Raw genomic sequence first — 23,629 nt, forward strand, 5'->3', positions numbered from 1 at the left:
GGCCTGCGGGAGGCGGCCGGGAGGGGCCGGGCGAGTGCGGAGAGAAAGAGGACATTGTGTCCCCCAGCCTCCCAACTCCGGGGTGTCACGGCCCCGGCCCGCCTCCTCGGCCCGCGCCGCCTGACACGGCATGGGACGCCTTTCTCCTCTTGCTGCCCCCGGACCAGGTCAGCGCTTCCCGCAGACGCCGCGGGCCTCTGGGGTGTGGAGCGCGCCCTCCCCGGCGGCTGCGAGCGCTGCCCAGGAGGTGCGGGTGGCCTGGAGCCGGCCTCTGCGTACACTTGTGTGGGGTCCGGGCCCCTTCGCGTCCTTCCCGCGGCTACGGAGCGCTGACATCCCCACATCTGCACCTCCCAGCCCCTTTCCCGCCCTCCTTCCTCTCTGTCTAATGTGGCATGCCATGCGTTCGCCTTTTCAGCCTGCTCTTTTCTTGGGTCTCTGTTTCTCCCCGAATTCTGCCAGCAAAGAGGTCACCGTGTGATTCTTGTCCTCCTCCCCACGAGGGTGTGTTAGGACTGTCGGGTGGGTGGGATTGTGGCTCGTCTCCCTCGCTCAGAAAGTTAAGGACAGTGTCTTCAGTTGAATTGTGTAATTTACTGCTAGGGAGAAGAGTAGGGGAGGACAGTTGTGCCTAGAAAAGCGAGATTTCCTCACTGGGTGCAAAACCAGACTTTAGGGTACCTTTGATCTCTTGACAAAAGAACCAACATTGGGGGACAGTGCATTGCTGTTGGGAAGGGAAAATGGTTTTGTCGTTTCTTTGAAGGGATTAGTGTCTAAGAAATGGAATAAAAGGGCAGGAGGTTAATGGGCCACAACTTTACAGGTAGCCACTGTTTGCTGCTGCTTGGGCGGCAGATGATGAGTCTATTTCTATTATAGTAAGAATAAAGTGTCGATTCTGAAAACTTAACTAGGGTAGTTTGTCTTCAAAAGCATGTAGTCACGGGCGATGCTACTGGAAACAGGATTTGGAAACTTTTCTTTGGGTTTCCTGTCAGAATGTGTGGGGGTAGGCATGCCTACGTGTAGTTTTTCTTTTCTTTTGATGTAGTTGAGTTAGTTCTGGGATATTTTGACATAAAATAATCACTACATTAGGTCCCAGACTCGGTTCTGTCCTTATATGTTCCCTCTTAACACTTTCTGTTTTGAATTTAAGTTTCTCATGTTCTATATTCTTTTTTGGTGTGGTGTTTCAGTGTATATTGTCTAGTTTCCTTGCCATTTTGATTCAATTATGACTGTGTTCATTATCAAGGATTATATATGTCCAGCGTTTGTTGAATGAATTGAATGATTCAATTCAATGTCCAGACATAATGTCTCTTTTTAAGAGATAGCTTTTGTTAAATATTGCATTTCACTTCCATTGTAAAAACTGACAAATTCTTTTTTTGTTTTTTTAGGGGGTGGGGTTAGGGTCTTACTGTGTTGTATAGCATTGACTGGCCTGGAGCTCCAGAGATCCCCCTGTCTTTGCTTCTAGAAGCTGGGATTAAAGGTGTACACCACCACATCTGGCTAAAATGACAATTCCTAGCCTCTTACACATCACAGCTCCCTTTGAGAATATGATATATGGACTCTTTCCACAGAAAAAAGTAACAGGTGTTTATACACAAAATATTCCACACTCCTGGAGTCCTGTAAAGCCACTTACAGACACTTGTCTTAAAAGTGAACTGAGTTGGTCGTGGTGGCACTCACCTTTAATCCCAGTACTGGGAGGCAGAGACAGGCAGACAAGTGAAATCAAGGCTAGCCTGGTCTTCATATCAAGTTCCAGGCCTGCTGGGGCTACAGGGAGACCCTATTTCAAACAGACAAAAAAAAAGTGAACTGAAACCCCTGATATTAGTCAGTTTCACATTAAAACTGCTGAAAACTGCTCACTCTATGGCCTAGAGCCTGATAGCCTCCACACTTTAAATCCTGGGGGTTTGGGAACAAGGTTTAAGAGTGATTATACAATCTTATGGGGGAAAGTTCCCAATAATTATTAGCTTTTTATTTTTGAGACAAGGTCTCATGTAGTCCAGCTCTGTAGTAAGGATGACCTTTGAAATTCTGATTCTCTTGTTGCTTCTACCTCTAGAATGCTCAGATTATTGGTGTGTGCCTCCCTGCCTGGTTTATGCAATGCTGGGGATGCAGCCCAGGTCTTCATGCATGGCAGACAAGCACTGTAGCAGCATTCATTTTCTAAACCAGTTATCCCTAATACCTTTGGCCCATTAAAATCATCATAATGTCTGGCTTTTATTTCTGCAAACTACTTTTTAATAATATGATCAGCATTTGAAAACCAAATATTTTTTTTTCTTTCAAGCTTCTTATTCATATGCATAGCTTTCATGAAAATTCTATCAATGTACAATATTAAGTCAACAGATACTTAATTTAATGTCAGCTGTGTGGATAAAGCAAATTCCTCACTAACCTCTCTAATCAGGGATAGGCCATAACCAAGTAAATTTGGTGTCAGGTGATACAGCTGTACAGAAGAGTGAAGGATGATGAAAGGCTGGAGGAAACATTGGCAGGGAAGACCTGAGACTGGAGCAGAGACCTGAAGCAACTGAGGGATAGATGCTGTCCTGGGTGGAAAGGTACAGGCAGAAAGGACTTTGAAGTCTGAAGACCCCAAGGGTACCTGGATGGCCTTTTAAAAATGTATTTTTTAAAATTTATTTTAATTTTTTTTAATGTGTATGAGTGTGTTGCCTGCATATGTGTAAGTGCACTTGTGCAATGCCTTTGTAGGACAGAAGAGGGCGTCAAATTCCCCTGAAAGTAGAGTTAGGGATGGTTTGTTATCCACCATGTGGGTGCTGGATCAAACCTGGGTCTTCTACAAGAACAGCCAGCACTCTTAATCACTGAGCCATCTCTCCAGCTCCCTAGATGGCCTTTTTGAGAACAGCTAGAAGGCCAGTATGGTTGACAAACAATAAGCAAGGAGGGGAAAGTGAGAGGGCTTGAGATTAGAGAAGTAACTGGGGTCCTTATGAGACTGTGTATGCTATAGTTAAACCTTTGGATTCTACTTTGAATGAAATTGGGAACCCTTGGAAGGTTCTAGAGTAGAAGAGAGACTTGATCTGACCTAAGTTTATGAACATCGTTCTGACTATTGTGTGTTGTCAGCTTGGGCTGGGGGAAGATGGGAGTGGAATTTAGGAAGAGATTTTTTTTTTTTTAATTAATGTAGTACTTATGATTGAACCCAGGGCCTTGCACATGCTAGGCAAGTACTCAGTAACCAAGTTACATCCTGCCTTTCAATCTTTGTTTTTAACCTTTTTCAGCAATTGTAAAATTGGTTGAAAAATCTGTTGAACATCTCGGTAGCTTTCCTTCCTTATTAAAATGCCAATTTGGAATATTTCTTTGGGATTTATTTCCAAAGGGATCATAGTATATAAATATGCTTGTCTGGTATATGCCTAAATTGCCTTCAAAGAGTTGGCTATCCAGCCATGGTTGTTGAGCATAAGTTTCAGGCAATTTCAATTTCATTTTCATTAGGTGTTATTAACAATAGTTTAGGTCGTAAAATGATCTGTTCGGTTGAATTTAGCTTGCCTGTCCAACTTTTAACCAGTTTCCTACTGGTTGGGAATGAATTAGAGGGCTTTTGTTCTCAGGGAACTCTTACATTCATTTGATTTTATAATCTAATAATTAAATAACTCCGGGTCTTGCCTGTGTTTTCTGTTAATCTTGAACTTTGCTAGTGTCTGCTTGATGATCTTGATTAAGTAGACCTCCAGTTTTTCATACTGGTAATTACTTTTTCTTTTAAGGATATTAGTTTGTGTTTTGTATGGTATTTTTACAATCCTATAGTTTGACAGCCTTGTGTTTGGTTTTTTTTTTTTTTTTTTTTTTTTTTTTTTTTTTTTTTTTTTTGTTATGCAAGTAATCCATGGTTAAGAACTCTCAGTTGAATTTTTAAATTGTGGTAATGCTTTGTAGTTACACAGAAAAGCAGACTGTTGTGTTTGTTATAGAAGGTCAACTTTGAGTCTTTAACATTTTATGTAGTTTAAAAAGGATGATACCTGTCTGTTTTAGTAGGAAATTATGCCATGGTGAGGCTTCATTCAGCATTTCTGGTTTTGAAATCTATATAGTTTGATTTGGCTGAGCCAAAGCTGCCTCATCTGTAAAGGCAGGCATATATATAATCGAGGTTCCAGAAAGCACCTAGCCCCATGTGGTACGTGCTGGAGATCCAAGTGTTCACTGAAAGTCAAATAACATCGAGACTCTTGACTCTAATAAACAACTCATGCTTTAAATGTTCAATGACAATAACTTGTGTCAAGCGTTTGCATCTTATTATTGTGGTGTATTCAGAATTGTTAGCATAAACTCCCTTCCCTCTAATGTTCTTTTTCAAATTAAACTAATCAGTTGTGAAAAGTTACAGTAGATGTCTGAGTATTTCCCCTCATTCCAGTGTCACATAATTGCTACATTACTTAATGCAGTTTTCTGTCTGTAGAAAATACTAGCATTAAACAAAAATATTTAAGCTTCCATATTTTAATGAGACAGATGAAGTGTCCTTTTGTGTATGCGTATATAAAACTTGGTGATTACAAGTAGTAATTTTTATGTACTTTAAACATTTGGTAATAACAAGAAATAATTTTTATGTGCTTTTTAGTATTTCATATACTCACGCCAGTTGACATTCAGAGTTGTTTGTAGTGAGGTCTGTGTCTGCAGTGAATAGTCACTGCCTCACTCCTCTGGGCACACAGTTTTGAAATGACTAATTTGTTTCAAAGTTAAGTGATCCAGATGAGTATTGAATCTATAAGCTTAGCTTTGTGCATTATCAGGATGTTCTGATCAACAAAGTAGTTGAGCGGAGGAGATCTGTGCCGTGCTCTCATTTCTGCTTGAAAATAGGCCTTTTAGAGTGGGAAAGACACGCTGCATGCACACGCACCAGTATAAAAGGGAAACTGAGTATTAAGATAAAGCTGAAACAAGAAATGATGTGCTCTGTCAGAGGACTAAAAATAATCATTTGAGTATAATTTTCAGAAGTACCTGATATATACATGGGGGAGTAACTTTTATGAAGTTAAATCAATCATTATACTAGTGAATGACTTTCTAAAAAGTACTTATATTAAGGGCATTAAATTTATGGACTATAAATCTGAAAAAAATTTTCTTTATAATTAACCCCAATTTTCTAGTCCTATCTCTAGCCTATAGTTCACACCTAGAGAGAGTGATTCAAAGTATGGATGGCAAAGTTAATCAAACTTAAAGTAATATGTGTAAATTGTGTGTTTGGTTTCAGAGCAAACTTAGGCCATATTTTATAAGAATATTAAGGTACAAATAACTGGTAAAAGACATTATTGAAATAACACTTTAAAGGCCTTACTTTGAACTTACAGGAGTCTGTGTGTGTGTGTCTGTATGTCTGTGTGTGTGTGAAACTCATGCTACTTATTCATGGATTTTTTTTTGTATTGCTGTGTTTATGTGAAAAAAAATCATTTTGCTCAGGATAGAATTATAGTCAGGCTATCAAAGGTACCAAGAACTAGATGCAGAGCCTGTTGGACAAACTCCAACACTGTAGCACTCTGAGTGAGTAGGGAATCTTGCTGTAGACTATGCGTTTCACATCTGAGGCATATAATCTGAGAGCAAATTCATTGACTGTGTTTTTAGTGATATTTTTAAATTCATTTATAAATAGTATTATTCTATTCTAGGCAGGTTGGTGATATTATGCAACATTAAGACAACAAGCACTAAGTTAATTCTTAGAGCAGTTGACATTTAACACTAATCTTATAATTTTATGTAGTTAGCAATCTAACCCAAGTCTATTGATGATTTTGAAACTATCCTTTAGGTTCTAATATAAAAATGTTGTATAATTTCATTAACAGACCAGATTCAGTCATTGAACAGATAGTTTTTAAAAGTTTTTATTACATTTATTTATGTGTGTGTGCTTGCATATGTGCATGCCATGGTCATATGTGGAGGTCAGGACAGCTTGCAGGAGTTGGTTCTCTCCTTATACCATGTGGTCCCAGGAATCAAACTCCAGTTGTTAGGCTTGGCAACAAGCACTTTATCCTCACCACTAAGATATTTGAGTAACTCAAAATTAAGCTCTTTGGTGGGTACATGTAAATGTATAGTTTTTCTTGAAGGAATTTACAGGCTTAATAATTTTTGTATTTTCATGATCGATTAAAATACAATTATATTTTCTAAGTCAAATGAAGTAAATATTTAAAATTCTCTCACTAGTTATTTCTGTGTATTTTCTAACAACTTTTTAGTACTAGAGCTGATCAGTTCTTTAGTTATCAAAAATACAGTAAAATCAGAATTATAGACCATGGGTGTCTCTGTGCATTAGTAAAGTCTTTGCTTGCTGTATGTGAAGGACTGGGCTTAGTCCCCCGTATGAAGATGGAGGAGGGGGGAGGGAGTGAGAAGATGTAAATATAAGAGTATATAGATGTGTAAATACAGCATCACATTATACTGGAATTGTTTCCTTGTTGAGGTAGCAGTTTTAATTCTATGTTTAATATCAGAATATTTTAGGAATTTGTTTTGTAGAACAGGTTTTTAATAATTTTTTTTACATTGATTGAATCATCCTGTGTTATGCCACCAATGGTAATAATGTGGTAATGTGTGGATAGACAAAATCTTATCAGTTTGCATTCTAGTGAATGTTTGGAGCTTGCCAGTTTTGTTTGTCCCCCCCTTCAGACCTAACTGAAGTGCTTATATTTAGTTTATTTAGTTTGCAAAATGAGAATAGTTATTCTTTTTCCATTTTGTGTGTTGTGGGTTAGGATTAATTAGACATTCATTCTCAATAGTCATAAACAGAAAACAGTCTATTAAGTGTGAGGCTTTCAGTGGGGATTTTGGTTGGCCTTTAGATGATGGGCCTTGTGCAGTTTTATAAATGCTCTTGAGTTTTGGATGACATCCTTTACACAATCTAAAAGTAAACACATGCATAATAGAACCTGGAAACAAAACAAGGCTTATGTTTTCTTTGTCCTGGGAAATGTAGTTCCTATGCTAACTAATCTGCCCTTTTTACCTTTGGGATCATTTTCAGTGGATATAAATGTGTGTGTGTGTGTGCAATTAATGTTACTTTGTGGCAAATTCTTAAAAGAAAGTTAAATGTAAAGAAGAAATCAAAAGTCACCCCGATCCTATTATATGGGAAAGATTACTAGTAATGTTTTAATGTATATTTTTCTAGTTCTTTCCTTGCGTGTACAGACCTATTTTTACAAAAATTAGAAGTGTGCCTTATACTATTTTGATGCTACTTTTTTCTTCCTGTATGGGATGTTTGTCTCCTAGTGTAGGACTTTGTTGATCCTTTATAATTTTAATATTTTAAATAACTGAGAGACCTTGTACATTTATATTTGATTGCATTTGTTTTTGTTTTTCCTTTTTTCCCTTCCCTTTAGAATAGATTCCCAGAAGTGGGGTAACTGGATCAGAGGTTAGTTACCTGTATGTGTGTCTCACTGCATCTTCAGTGACACTATGTAGGTTGGTTTTTGCAATCTTTGCCAATTAGATAGCTGTTACATTCTTCCTGGTAATCATATAAACCTCATATTATTAATAATGTGTAAAGCTATCATAGTTTAAGAGTAATAATTTACAGTTCTTTTATAAAAAGTTGGTTGGAATGAGTTTCTTTAAAAATATTTTAGGTAAAAGTGATCTGTGACAAGATACATTGATTTGAAGTTGAGTTTGAACACTTTTTTTGTTTCATTTTTTGGAGAGAGTATTTTCATGTTCTTTTACTAAGATGAGTGTATGAGAAAGTTTATTTTGTAGCATGTACTACTAAATTGATTCAGCTAGATGAGGGGGGGGATAGTTACATTATTCTGACTTTAAGAAACAAACAGTATTTAAGGGATGGCTCTGTAGTTTAGATCCTTGGGTAGATCCTCTGTAGTTTAGATCTCTGGATTTAGATCCTTGCCTCCTCACTTACCAAGTGCATGATCCCAGGCAATTTACTAGCTATATGACTTGATGTTTCTAAACCTTGGTTTCTTATTTTAAAAGGAGAATAATAATAAAGCTAACAATACTTAGGTCATAGGATTCTTGAAAGGATTAGAAAAAAATGTGTAAAACTTCTTGGCATATAACAGATACATAATAAAACCAGCTGTTTTTGTTGAATTTGTTTTTTCTGCCAGTCTCAGGAGGGAGGAAATACCTCCTTCACCTTTGTGGCCTTGTTTACATGAATTAATAGAAATGGAAGTGGACTGCATGATGGCTTGAGGAAGGAGACTGGTAGACAGTTCTTGTGTTAGGAATGGTGTTTGTCACATGATAAAGTTCGGAGGATGAAACACAGGTTATTAATTTGACAGGTGTATAGGCTTCAGTATAGTTGGAAAATATAGAGGCAATAAGGTCATGGATTGTTTGGGGTAGACTTTGTAGTTATTGAGTGCTGGGTTGAGATGTGAAGACTTGATTTCAGACAAAAGTTTTAATATAAAGAATATTGTTTGATAAAGAGCATTTAGCAAAGTGAAGATAGTTCTGGTTGTGGAGTCTAGCATGAATTGAGAAAGGAACAGGTGGGCAACGAGGCTTATTTGATTTAATAATATAGGTAAGGCTAGATCTAAGTGGAAAACAACAGGGAAGGTTTGGGGGAGGTTGCTAGGAGTCACTGTTAATGAAGATCTGTGTGCCAATTTGAAGACGGAATTAAAAAGAAATTGTATGAGTTTAAGATCAAGGTACATGGAATTAGATCACCTTTGAGAGAATACAGAACTCAGTATATTTGGTTGTTACTATCTTAAAAACCAAAAGGCAAAAGGTTGCTATCATGACACCAGTAATAGCATATATTAAAATGTATACAATTTCCTGCAGGAATTTTATTTTATTTAGCATTGTAAGTTTTTAGTTAATAGGGAATTCTCAGTTCTGCACTTTACATTCCGGAACTATCATAAAACTTTTCATTGTAAGGTGAAATTCTTGATTATGGGTTTTCGTGATACTTGAAAATGCTACCGAACTTGGAAAACATCGGTTAGGTGACCAGAGGTGGTATATGAAGCATAGGCTTCATGTCTGTTAGGCAGTTTAGATGATGAAGGCATTGAAAGACTGAGCAACAACAATAAAGGGAAATTGAGGATATGATCTTCAGAAAAAATACTACTTTTAATATTCTTCTCTTTTTTAAAAAATTTTCCTGGTTTTAAAAAAACCTTGCTGGTGCCAGTTTTAGTCATTCAGTACCTGACTAGCACTGCCCTTACTTTCCACTTAACTGAAAAATACACAGGAGAGTTGGCCTAGCAGTTGATATTAATATATCTGGCTGATAAGCGCAAATCCACATGTACTGTGAATTAACTGCTCACTGTTACCCAGTTGAAAAAAAACAAGAAACCCCCACTTATGCATGGACATAAGTACACCCATGTCATACAGTGCCTGAGGTCAGAAGCCATCAGATTCCCGTGGAGCTGGAGTTAAGGACTGTTGTTAGCTGCCATGTGGGTGCTGGGAATTGAACCTGGAAACTCCCAACTTTTAAAATTACAGGGCTTGTCATGTCAAGATAATTGATATTTTTAACCAGTGAGTTCATATTAAGATTTCTTTTAGTTTTCAAGTATTGTCTAAATTTAGAAATAAAGTCTTTATCACTAGTTTTTTAAGGTGTTGGGAGTTGAAACCCTGGACCTTGTCCATGGTTCGGCAAGTGCTATGCCACCGAGCTACATCCTCAGTTCGTTATTAATTTTTGTTCAGGTCTCTTCCCTTAGTATCTCTGAAGGAGCTGGAGAGATGGCTCAGCTGTTAAGAACACTGGTTGTTCTTGCAGAAGACCCAGGTTCAAATCCCAGCACCCACATGGCAGCTAACAACTGTCCGTAATTCCAGTTTCAGGGAATCTGACAGTCTCTTCTGTTCTCCTCGGGCAGTGCACTTACCTACATGTAGGCAATACATGCATCACATAAAATAAAAATAAATATTTTTTTAAAAAGTATCGTTGAAAATACTTTAAATTCCTAAGCAAATGTAGCACAATACCGTTAGAGACTGTGTGTCTTGCTTTTTACAACTATTCTCTTGTATGTGAAACTGCAGAATTCCAGATCTTAACTGGATGATATTTCATTGACTAAAGGGATCTCAAATACAGTGATTTAATGTCACATAGTATAAGATTCCAGCTAAGTCTATTTTGAATAGGTTTGAGGATATTTTTGCCTGTTTCAGCAGAAATCAGGACTACGGTGATTTTCCTATAGGACTGACTGATCATTCTTCTTCACTTTCTACGGTAGCTAAGTGAGCAAGATCTTCTCTGGATGGAGCCATCCTGGTATTCTCTGTGACAGCCTGCATTGTACATTCTTAGAAACCTGCTTGTGTTTGGTAGGGCAAAATAAATTATTAGATTAAGTAGCTACCACTTCATGATACACTGTTGTGATTATTCAATTTAATTTTCTTTGTTGTTTATTTTTTATTTATTTATTTATTTACTTACTTATTTATTTATTTTTGTCTTTTGAGACTGGGTCTCCCTATAAGCCCAGCTGGCCTGAAACTCACCTTGTAGACTAGGCTGGCCTTGAACTCAGAGATCCACCTGCCACCACCACACCCAGCTTTTGTTGTTTAATTTTAAGAGACAGTCTCACTGTGTTGCTCAGGCTGGGCCCAAACTCCTGGACTCACATGATTCTCCTAACCCAGCTTCTGAGTATTGGGACTTCAAGTGTTGCTGCCAGTGTCGGGCTTATTTGTTCAGTTTACATGAAGTGACATGTTAAGTATGAAATAAATATTTTTTAAAGATATTTTATTTTTATTTTATGTGTATGCGTGTATTGCCTGCATGTAGGTAAGTACATCTGTGTCGTACAATGCCCGCTGAGGACAGAAGAGGCTGTCGGATCCCCTGGAACTGGAGTTATGGACAATTGTTAGCTGCCATGTGAGTGCTGGGATTTGAACCGGGGTCTTCTGCAAGAACGACTAGTGTTCTTAACCACTGAGCCATCTCTCCAGCCCCAAGAATAACTTTCATACCTTTGTATGCCAAACGATTAAAGAAAATGAGGTTGATAGGGAACAAATCACATAGGTCCCTAGGAAATGATTTGGAATTTGTTGTAATAATTTAAAGGGAAGAGGCTACATACTTTTACTTTTCTGTAGGGATAAATATATGTAACTTTTGAATTGGAAGGCACTGTTACTAAGAATACTGGCTGAAAACAAATCTACAGGGTAAAGAGTCAGTTTTTTTTTTTCTTTTTTTAACGTGTGTGTGTGTATGTGTGTTCTTGCATGTGTACATGCATTTGTGTCAGTGTTGGTGTGAAAAGCCACGGCCCATGTGTAGAGTCCAAGGACAACCTCAGGTGTTGGTTCCCATCTTCCACCTTGTTTTGGGATAGAGGTCTCTTGTTTGTCACTGTGTACGCCATGCCAGCTGGCCTTCAAGTTTCTGAGGAGTCTCCTGTCTCTTGTAGGAGCACTGGGGTTATGGATGCACTACCATGTCCAGCTTTATGTGGGTTCTGAGGATTCAAATTCAGGTTCTCTCACTTGCCCAACAAGCATTTTACCCACTGAACCATCTCCCCAGCCCAGTATTTCTTTAGATCTAGCATCACTGTTTGCCCAGGGAAAGATAAGAATTAATTATTTTTAGTATTGCACAAAGTCTAATAAAATTGCATGTTCTCAATAGTATTTATACAGGCAAAGAGATTACATATCTTCCCTTTGACCAATAATTATGTAAGACTGAAGTCTTTGGGCCTGATTTCTACAACTCATTATAAATTGTGGTGATTTGCAGGTTGGTAAGTAAGATGTGAAGTATTGTGCTTGTCCCTTGGTCTACTATGACCCGGGGGATAGATTGTGAAGTGACCGATTGATTGTGCTTGCCTAGCATGTGGTCAAGTTCTGGGTTTGATCTACAATCTGGGGTAGGGGGGTGAGGTGTTCGTAATGGGGGAGAACCTAGTATTGAGTTACATTAGTCTTTAAGTTTGAAAATTTGAGAATTCTGATTAGCCTTTACTTATCCGATTAATAAAATATCAATGTACTTGGTACAAAAAGCTCTTTAAAGATGTGGAATCCATGGAGAATAAAAGATTTTTTCATAGAAAGGTTAGAAACCACTGATAAATTTTGTAATCTCCAGGGGATTTAGAGAAGGGAACTCATATTTCTTTATAGGTAGACTTCTTAACATCCCACTTAAGTTGCACAAGAAATCTCTGAAGTTGATACTGGTATACCTTTACTTTTACAGGTGATGAAACTAAAGGTAATTGTGTGCTTTATAAAAATTCACAGTGTAATCATGCTAATACCAAATTTTCAGAAAAAATTTCTGCAGTACAAGGTAGAAAATAGGTGATCAATAAATGTTTATATCCTGTTTACAAGTGTGAATGAGTGAGAGAGAGATTGGGAATTATATCTGTCCCAAAACCCTTTCTTCAGTATACCATTTTGCTGTTAGGTGAATCTAGAAATTTCCTTTGGAAATAATTAAATGGCTTCAGCTCTCATTTAGTTCCTTTGTTAAACCCCATTGAGATTTAAAATACTTGTAACCACACCATAAAAATTATGAGGGCAGTGTAGATCAGATATTTTTAAAAAAATTTTAGAGTATTTTATTATTTTTATTTTATGTGTATGAGTGTATTGCCTGCATGTATGGAAGTTCACCCATGTCATGAGGTTAGAAGAGGGTGTCGGATTCCCCTGGAACTGGAGTTATGGATGATTGTTAGCCACCATGTGGATGCTGGGAACCGAACATAGGTCCTCTGCAAGAGCAGCCACTTAACCACTGAACCATCTCTCCAGCCTCTCTCTTAAGTTTAATTAAGTCATTTGTAAAGTTTTTGTTTCATTTCCTTATTTCCTTTTTATCCGCTTTCTAGATCCTGGTAGTTGCAATCAAGAAATCACCCTTTCTTCTTTTTTTTTTCTTTGGCCATGGTCTCCCTGTAGCCCCAGCTGGCCTGAACTCGCTATGCAGACCAGCCTGGCCTTGAACTCACAGTGCTGGGATTAAAGGCGTATGCCACCACGCCTGGCAAGAAATCACCTTTTTATTGTTTGTAATTCTTTTTTTATAAGTCTTTGTTGGGGCTAGAGAGTTGGCTCAGCAGTTAAGTGCATTTGCTGCTCTTGCAGGGGACCGGGGTTTGGCAGTCACCTGTAACTCCAGTTCCAGGGATTCCAATGTCCTCTTCTGGTCTCCTAGGGCACCTATACACATGTGGTACACAGACAAGCACACACACACACACATTCATGCATATGTGTGTATGTGCGGGGGAGTTGTATGGTGGGCAGAGGGCAGCCTAAGTGTTGGCTCTCACCTTCCACCTTGTTTGAACAGCGTTTCTTGTTCCCTACCATGTACACCAGGATCATTGGGCTGCAGGATTCTGGGGATTCTCCTGTCACCCCCATCTTGCTGAGGAGCACTGAGATTACAGACGCAAAGATTATAGCTTTACATGGATTCCGAGGATCAAAACTCAGGTCCTCACTCTTTTGTGGCAAGAGTTCTACACACTGAGCTATCTCCCCAGCTCCTCTGTTTGTAACTCTTTAATTTTTTGTAATCAATGAAAGATTTGTTATTCTGAAATGAGGTGATAAAATAATCATAATCAAAACATCTTTACAGCCACATTTGTTGTCTGCCTCGTGTCTGACTGTTGAAATAGTGTATGTGTGGGGTAGAGTAATTTGTTTCTGTCTTCAACCAGTATACCAAAGTGTATAGTTTGTTGCTCAGAGATATCAACTGAGTATTCTGAGGCATTTAATGGCAATTGAGTTTTTAAATACATATATAATGACAGGATTTTTTTTTCTCAAATCATGTCTGTACTCAAGCAGAATAGTATGAGATGTCTAAACATCACTTTTATAACATTTCTTATCCTTCAGATTAACATCTTAGTAAATTTAGGTTTACCATTATTTTTTTAGGTTTATTTGAGACAGGGGCTTACTCTGTAGGCCTGACTGGCCTGGAACTCCCTATGTATACCAGGCTGGCCTTGGACTCACAGAGATCTACCCTCCTCTGAGTGCTGGGATCAAAGGTGTGCTCCTTCACACTGGGCCTATTTAAATGTAGGATTGGATGCTTCATAGAAATGAAAATAAATTGCCCTGGAGGAAGGTTGAGAAAGTGAAGGGATGGTGACTCAGAATTTTTCTTACCATAGGAGAATACAGGACACAGGAAAGTTACTTTGCTACATTGTAGATAAGAAATTGATTTTCACAAAAGAGAAATTGACAAGTGAAGACCAAGAGGCCTAAGCCCCTGTTGAAGAAGGTAGGATACTGAATGGGGCATTGTAGCTTAGTGAGACCTTCAGAAAGGACCTGCTGCATCTGCCACCTTTTTTATTGCTGTTCACAACTTTAGGACATATGCAGGTGGTCTCATTGGTTTGAGCTGAGAGTGCAGTAAATTAGGACAGCTGTTTTTATGAGGAAGGAATATATTTTAAAATTTATTTCAGTTGTCTGACACTAAAGTTATAATTTGACAGGCTTTTAAAAGATAACTTTATATGATAGTTTGATTCTTGATATTGTCAAAAGATTTTCTTCCTGTTATACTACTATACAACAATGTTTAGACTACTCTGTTGTAGCCTGTTTTTTCGTTTTAATTCTACAGTTTAATAATGACATATATAGGTTTCTGATGTGTAGTTTTCATGCTTCAGAAAATTGTTTCACACAAGCATATATATACACAGAAATATCAATTTCTATATAGATAAGTGGCTCAGTTTTTATTGATATGGATGAAACTATAAATTTAATCATGTAAGAATGTCAGATGAACTTAGGAAAACCTTGAGCAAGTGAATCTTATAATTAGCCCTGGTTTTATTTGTATATTAGATTGGTGGTATTTCTTTTACATATACAATGTAAGTCTTGGACTTTAGTAGCCCAAAATTGATCAAATAGTTAATATCTCCCCTCTCCCCTTCAGTGCTGGGGAACAAACCCAGGGCCTGTTCTTGGTGTTTTGGGGTAAGTACTCCACCATTGAGCTAAATTCCAACCTCAAAAATATCTCTTTTTAAAAAGTTCCTGTGCCTTTTGAATACTTAGTTTCACACTTAGGACAAATTTCAGTTGTGAAACACTCCTTGAATTTTAAGTAAATGTTTAGTAACCTCTGACTAGTCTTTCACTCAAATGTTACAGTTTTTACATTGGACTATGACAGCATTATAATTCAGTATCCATCCTAAGTGTGTAGTTGGCCATGGGTGTGGGTGGCATCAGAAGATGTAGTTGTCCTGTTTGCATTGTGCTTTGGACCGTTTGCTGTCATCACTAGAAGCTTAAGCTCAGTTCCCACAGTCTGCTTAACATGTGCATGTAAGGAACAGAAGGTAGTCTTAGATAATGGCTGTAAAGAATCATTACTTTGTGGTTTCCTTAGCCCACTTTATGTAGGATCATGCATGCTGGACTGAGTTTGTATCTTACAGTGAACTATCATGGTTTAGATCTTTGTAATCATAATACTTTTATGACCATAGCTTATGTCCACAAGTGTTCTAGTTTCTTTTCAATTGCTGTGACAAAACACTCTGACCAGTACCAACTTGGGGAGGAAGCAGTTTATTTGGCTTAAATCTGCCAGGTCATACTTCATCACTGAGGGAGCCCAAGGTAGAAACTCAGGGCAGGAACCTGGAGACAGGAGCTGAAGCACTGGCCATGGAAGGACGCTCCTTACTGGGTGGCACCACCCACAGGGGGCTTGGCCCTCCTACATCACTCAACAGTCAAGAGAATACTGACAGACATAGCCACAGGCCAATCCATTGGGGACTATTGAGGCTCCCTCCACCCAAGTTGACAACAACAACTATCCAGCACAGCCTCCATGTGTATTGGTATGCTGAAGATGGACATGTGGATATTTTGAATAGTGCAGCAAAAGTGTTTAATCAAGAAAAAGTTTATTTTTTTAAATATTCAAATACTTGTAAAAGAGAGCTCTCTTTATATGAAGAATCAGCATTCCTTCCATCCTGACGCTAATTTTCACAGTATAATACATTAGATTTTTAGTGATATAAGCTAAAGTGTTTTGTAGACAGTCAACCATACAAAGTGCTCTGTAGTTCCAGGAAAAAGTAAATGGCCATTGTTGATAGAGTTTCACAACCATGTTCTACAAAATATCTATTTAATGTAGACTACAGCCTACAAAGAAATAATAGAAGGATCTAATTTGTTCCCTCCGAATTGTGGGATTATAGTCAGTATTTATTTTGAGACAGGATCTTAAATGTAGCCCACCTCTGTAACTTAAAATCCTGCCTCAACCTCCAGAATGCTGAGATTACAGGAACACACAGCCATGCTTGGCTTAATACCCTCTTTTAACCTTTAATGAGCTTTATTCATTGTTCGTATATTTAGAAAGTAAAAGGTCTGAAGTGAATTTGTTATAAGTGAAATTAAATTTAATAAATCTTTAAAGGTGAAAATTTTCAGATGAAAATAAGTTAAAGGCTTTGTACGTAGGTTCATTCTGAAGTGGAATTATATGATAGAATTTTTTTCTGCTTAGAATTTGTGATTAAATTCACAGAGATCCTCCTGCCCATGCCTTCCAAGTGCTGGGATTAAAGGTGTGTACTGCCTGCCACACCTAGAGTCTGGGGATCAAAGGTGTACACCAACCTTACCTGGCTCCAGGAATTGTGTCTTTTTAAAAATATTTTCTTTTGGGGGCCCGAGAGATGGCTCAGAGGTTAAGAACACTGGCTGTTCTTGCAGAAGACCTGGGTTCGAATCCCAGCACCCACATGGCAGCTAACAACTGTCCATAACTCCAGATCTAGGGGATCCAACAGCCTCTTCTGTCCTCCACGGGAATTGTACGACAGGTGCACTTACCTACATGCAGGCAATCCATGCATACACATAATATTTTTTTTAAAGTTAAATTTTTTTTATCATTTTATGTGTGTGCGTGTTGTGCCTGAATGTAAGTGCACCCATGTTGTGCAGTGTCCGTGGAGGACAGAAGAGGGCGTCAGATCCCCTGGAACTGGAGTTACAGACAGTTGTTAGCCACCATGTGAGTAATGGGATTGAAACCTGGGTCTTCTGCAAGAATGAGTGCTCTTAACTGCTGAGCCATCTATCCAGCCCCCAGTAATAGTATCTTATGCTTTATATTTTATACGCTCAAGTGTGCTGTTGCATGCACCCAGCCTTTATGTGGGTGCTGGGGATCTGAACTCAATTCTTTCTGCTGACAGGCAGGCACTTTCCAATTTACCCATCTCCCTTGTCCCTGTATCCCCTATTTAGATTAACCTTACATCATCCCCATTAGTTGAATGGGGCAGTTAACTGTGTATTTAGGCAGCATATTATTTATGTATAAAATATATCTTAGCATTTTAGTACTGAAGTATTTAACATGGAAAATCTGTGCCTTCTATAGTTGGGATTTTGAGTCTGGTGTTTAAACACTGATATGCCAAGTAAGATCCTGTGTAGAGCCAAAGAGGAGAGCTGTATTTACTCCTCTCTGTGACCCTCGGTGATTCGGTTGGGACACTTTCCCAGTTTATTTCTCTCTATGTTTTCAGTCTTAGAATTGTATCTTGTTGTTTTTTGTGTGTTTTTATTTTGTTTATTTTTTGGAGATAAGGTCTCTCTGTAGCCTCAGCTGGTCTGGAACTCCCTATGTAGTCCTCATTGGCCTCAACCTCAGAGATCCTCTGCTTCTGCTTCCAGAGTGCTGATATTAAAGGCATGTACCACAGCACCGGATTCATTTCAACCTTTTAATGTACCAAATGTACACAGATTATATAGGTCAAACTGAAGTTTTACCAAGTTTATTATAAGGAAAAAAAGGCTCAAGGTGTATCTCAGTAGAAAACATAGCATGCCAAAGTCCTAAGTTTGATCCCTGCACCATTAAGAAAAAGTGCCAGTGAAACACAGGCATAAGTGGACATTTGTTTTTTTGTATATGTAGCTGTCCTTTATGTTGAAAAGTTGAGGTTTAATTTTTGCCCCTAAGAGCCATTTTTCTCCATGGAGAATGGATTCAGTGAGCCATAAGGAAAACAAAAACAAAACACCAGCAACAAAACTGCCCTTAATTTCACCTCCGAGCCTGATAATATTTTGTTGTGCAGCTTTCTCAAAGATAGTGCAGTTTTTGTTTGAACAGAAGTCAGATCAGGTACATAATATTTCATGTTCCCTTTTTCTTATATTGTGAATTTTTCATGACAAATGAATATATTTTATTTAACATATTTAGTGGATAAATAATGTGGATGCACAGTTATCTAAATTTGCTATTGTTTACTTAAATGATTCCCTCTAGCCTTCCATTTTTTTTCTTAAAAAAACTTTTCTATGAAAATTGTTTGATTTCACCCCCCATGCATCCTTAATTACTTCCTCAGGATAATTTCAAAAAATTATTAAAATTATTTATTGAATACATTTTAATATTTTTGGTACATGTGACTTAAAAAGTGAAAGGCCCTTTCTTCAAGGACAGCCACAATTAAAGTGAATTTTTGTCAGATGTTTTCTTGTATATCCTAACATAGTTTTATATAACCATAGCTGTCTTTTGAAACAGAAGAATAGATTGTACCTTAACTGTAGCAAGTGCTTGCTTGCCAAAGGTATTTTGGTTGTTTTCATACTGTATATAATTCTGCCTCATTGTCTAAAGCAGAGGTGTACTGTGTGGTGTGTGGTGATTTACCCCTTTTTCTGTTGAAGGATTTTTTTTGTTTCCAACCTCTTTGTTTACTTAATCCTGTATCATAAATTCCTGTTTGTAATATGGATCTTTTAAGAATTGGAAGTGCCAGCTGGGTGTGGTGGTACACACCTTTAATCCCAGCACTCAAGAGGCAGGGGCAGGTGAACATAGCAAGTTCCAGGCCAGCTGGGGCTACAGGGAAACCCTGTCTCAAAAAAACCAAAAAAAGGTGCTTTATTTCATTCTGTCTGTGTTGGTACTAGTTTTTTTTATTTGTTATTTCATTTTATGTTTTTGAGTATATTGCCTGCCATGTATGTAAGTGTACCCATGTTGTACAATGCCCACAGAAGTCAGAAGAGGGTGTCAGATCCCCCTAGAACTGGAGTTATGGATGGTTGTTAGTCACCATGTGGGTGCTAGGAACCGAACCCAGGTCCTTTTGGAAGAACAGCAAGTATGCTTACTGCTGAGCCATCTCTCCACCCCTTCCCTTAAAAAAAGGGGGGGGGTGTCCCTGTAGCCCCAGCTGACCTAAAACTTGATATTTAAATCATGCTGACTTTGATCTCACAGAGATCCAACTGCCTCTGTCCCCTTTACCCCATCCCCTCTCCCAGTGCTGGGATTAAAGGCAAGCACCACCACACCCAACTGGTATTAGATTTTAATTGCAGTGTTTGTATAGTACCTGAAATAAGGAAATATAAAATATGTGTGCAGTTGTACCTGTATAATTTTCTTTTTATAACTTATTTACTAGAGTTAAAAAATTTGCCACTATTTACATATACTTTAAATAATTTATTATTATTTTATATTTATTTATTTTCATTTTATGTGTGAGTGTTTTGCCTGCATGTATGTAAATGCACCCATGTGTGTAGTGCCTAAGAAAGTCAGAAGAGGGTGCTGGATCCCCTGGAACTGGAGTCACAGACAAACAGTTGTGAGGTGCCATGTACTGGAAACTGAACCCAGGCTCTATGCAAGAGTAACCAGTGCACTTCACTTCTGAGCCATCTCTCTATCCCTTATTTTATTATTATTATTATTATTATTATTATTATTATGATTGATTACATGCATATAGAGGTGGAGGTCAGAGGATAACTTGCAGGAGTTGGTTCTCTCTTTCCATCATATACGCATTTCCATTGGTTTCTGTGTCTGTTTTTATGCTTTGAGTATATTCATTTTGTGTGTATTTAGATTATTTTTGATTGATATATTTATTTTGTGTGTGTGTGTATGTGTGTTGCCTGCATGTATATAAGTGCATTTGTGTCTATAATGCCTGCAGATGCCAGAAGAGGGTGTTGGATCCCTTGGAACTGAAGTTTTGGACATTTGTTAAAAGCACCATATGGGTATTGGGATCTGAAACCAGGTCCTCTGCAAGAGCAGCCATTGCTCTTAAACCACTGAGCCATTTCTCCAGCCCCAAGTATGTTTAACTAAAGTAGAATAAAATACACATTTGTGAATGTTTTGGTGTCTGGCAGTAATTCAGAATTCTAGAACTACCACTGGGTTTGTTGACTGTGCTATAAAGTGCTTGTAAGCACAGGAAACAAGCAGGCCCTGAGCTTTAAGGTCACCTGGAACCATAACACACTATCTTATTGTGCCTTTTCATCTTTGGTTTATTGAAGAATTGTGTGTTAGGTTTTGTTTAAAGAAGCTTATATTCTCAGGCTGGGCCTGGTGGCACACACCTTTAGTCCCAGCACTTGGGAGGCAGAGGCAGGAGGATCTCTGTGAGTTCAAGGGCCAGCCTGGTGTACATAGTGAGTTCCAGGTTAGCTGGGCCTATAGGGAAACCTTGTCTCAAAAAGACCCCCCAAAAAGAAAATATTATATGTGTGTGTGTGTGTGTGTGTGTGTGTGTGTGTGTGTGTGTGTATGTACCCTCATTTTTGATATGTATTTATTTTAGATATCTTAAACTGTGGTTTTCTGCTTACGTTTTGAGTTGTGGATGTATTTGGAATCTAATAAAGTTTAACATATAGCGTAGTAGAGCTATCTTAAGTAATACTTGGGACTCAACATTTGATGTTTATATAATCTTAATCTAACTAGTGCTTTTGTTGGATTCAAGCAGTTTTCTTTATGGGAAGTCAGTAAACATTTCAAAAATTAAAAATTTAAATATTTAAAAAATAGAAATGTTTTTAGTTTTTAAAGATGTGCTCATTTCTTTCAGAAACTATTTCTTCCATATAAATTTAGCTACTTGTACTGTTATTAAAATTTTTAAATGTTGAGTAATTATACAACACACACACAATATATATTTTTTAAGACAGAGTCTCACTATGTAGCACTGACTGACCTGGAACTTGCTGTGTAAATCAAGCTAGCCTGGAACTCAAAGAGATCTGCCTACTTCTGCCTCCCTTATGCTGGGATTAAAGGTGTATGTCACTGTGCCCGGCCTATGAGTCTTATTTGAAGGACCACCCTCAAGTGAGTTTTTCAGTTGAGCTCCTTGGCTCACACTTAAAAACCAAGCACTTAAGAAAGTGAGAGGCAGGGGGAATGCAAATTTGAGGTTAGTCATTATGTAATGAGTATGCTAAATTCGTTTTTTCTTAAAGTGGAATTTTCTTTTCTTTTTGTCTTTTTGAGACAGGGTCTCTGTAGCCCCAGCTGGCCTGGAATTTACTATGTAGACCAGGCTGGCCTGGAACTCACAAAGATCTGCCTGCCTCTGCCTCCCAAGTGCTGGGATTAAAGGTGTGCACCACCAAGCCCAGCCTTTAAAGTGGGATTTTAAGGTGTTGCTCTTAAGTGTTCTGGCATGTTCACCATTAGGATGAAGGCTGATTGTAATAAATAGAACAAGTAGTATTCAATACCCAGTCAGTTCAGACAGTACTGTTTCTAAGACTAGCCTTTCTTGGAATTGAGGTTTTACTAAGGTTAAGCTCATTATAGGAAAAACTCTTCTTAATTTGGGGGAAGAAGGGCTTGTTCATCTATCAAAGTGAAAAAAAAAAAAGAAAAACAAATCATTTTCCCTTATAAGTAGTATTTTCACATTGTTTTTTGAGACAGTCTCATTGTGTTGCTTAGGATAAGACTCTAGCTCTTGATCTTCTGCCACACCCTCCCAACTGGCTGGGATTATAGGCCTGCCACATTGCTCAGCTAGTGGTAATTTTTTAATGGAATTAAAAATGTTATAAAACAGTTAAAGTTCAATAGCGATTTTATGCACTGAGGTTTACCATTTAACCAACTTGAAGATTTTATTCTTTAGTGCAGAATGTAACTTTCATGCTCTGTGAATATATACAGGAAGCTGGTCCTTTGTATTAGAATGACAGCCACAAATGACAGCTTATACTTGAGAATTAATTCATTCTGACTTTACACCTTGGACCAGACCTTTAGATCAAGGCCAGACCTTGAGGTAGCTTTGTATGGCCCTTACCCACACTAATTGCCTATTTTGTTTCCTCAACACTGAAGCCATATAAAAACTTCAATTTAAATAAATAGTTTGTATATGGAGAATTTTCAGTTTAAACTACAGTATGTGAAATTATTTGTAAATGATTACAAAAATTAAAGTGTATGCTGTACATTCATATTTTATAAAATTAAAAACATTTTTTTTTGCTTTGAAATTTAGAAACAAGTTTTATTTAAGATCTGAAATACAATTCCTAAAATATCAACTTTTCAAAAACTGTGGCTCCACAATAATGCATTGCCTCTATCATGTTAGAATGTGCATTAGACTCAAATACAAAAACCAGGTAACAAATCACCATCCTTCAACAATTTGCGCAAAGATAGAATGAATGCCTTGTTTGAAGCTCTGGCTGGCCTGAATCTTGTCTGGTAGACCTGGCTGGCTTCAAACTCACAGAGATCTGTCTGTCTCTGCCTCCTGAGTGCTGGGATTAAAGGCATACGCCACCACATCTGGCTATTTCTATTTTCTTACTCCTGTTAATTTAAAATATTCTCCCTTACTAAGTATTGTGATAAATTAATATCAATAAGTCTTTAATTAGTAATAGACATTTGATAACGAGGATTATTTAATGAGCTTTTATAGAATATACATCATCACTGTGTAGAAATTGAAGATTTCATTTTTATATTTTATACTCTTACTAAAGTGAGCTGGTTTTCAGAAAAGTATCAAGTATTAATAATATTTAGTAGCCCTTTTAAATTTCATTTTTACTAGGCCTCTTAAAAATTATTTTCCAGTTCAAAGTATTAAAGCAATATGAAATTTTTTAGTCAGTTTTATGAAGTAATATATTGTAAAAGGAATAAGTATAAATAATGCAAAAAGTGCAGAAGATGACAAATAAAACAAAAATAATGATTATCAATTTGGTATGTGTTCTTACAGAAATTTCCTGTAAAAGCATACATAAAGTTGACCAGGTATGGTGGTGCGCATCATTAATCCCAGCATTCAGGAGGGAGGCAGAAGCAGGCAGATCTATGAGATTAAGGTCATTCTGTTCTACATAGCAAACAAACAAAAAACAACAAAAACCCCAAAACTAAGTTTTGTCAAGTTTCTCCCATCTCCACCTTTCCTCCCTCTACTGTTTTGTTTCTCTATTTCTGTTTTATTTTATTTATTTATTTATTTATTTATTTATTTATTTTTGGTCTTTTTGAGTCATGGTCTCCCTGTAGCCCCAGCTGTCCTGGAACTCACTATGTAGACCAGACTGGCCTTGA

At 37.6% G+C, this 23,629-nt stretch overlaps 1 protein-coding gene across 3 annotated transcripts in view; it reads left to right on the forward strand.

Moving 5' to 3' along the window:
• Nucleotides 1–23,629, forward strand: part of Rap1a (RAP1A, member of RAS oncogene family) — an 85,628-nt gene that overhangs the window by 314 nt on the left and 61,685 nt on the right. Inside the window, exon 1 of one of the 3 annotated variants that reach the window (XM_008833951.3) lies at nucleotides 50–167. The exons of 1 other annotated variant lie outside the window; for it this stretch is intronic. Coding sequence is in view for 1 of the 2 variants with exons in the window: in XM_029563980.1 (XP_029419840.1) it covers nucleotides 2,593–2,612 (20 nt within the window). In the remaining variant the exon portion in view is untranslated. Of the gene's footprint in view, nucleotides 1–49; nucleotides 168–2,577; nucleotides 2,613–23,629 lie in introns of those variants that run through there. One more of the 3 variants, XM_029563980.1, reaches the window with a different exon arrangement.

This window comes from Nannospalax galili, unplaced genomic scaffold, assembly GCF_000622305.1.
Source record: "Nannospalax galili isolate Female #2095 unplaced genomic scaffold, S.galili_v1.0 scaffold475, whole genome shotgun sequence".
NCBI classification, from domain to species: domain Eukaryota; kingdom Metazoa; phylum Chordata; class Mammalia; order Rodentia; family Spalacidae; genus Nannospalax; species Nannospalax galili.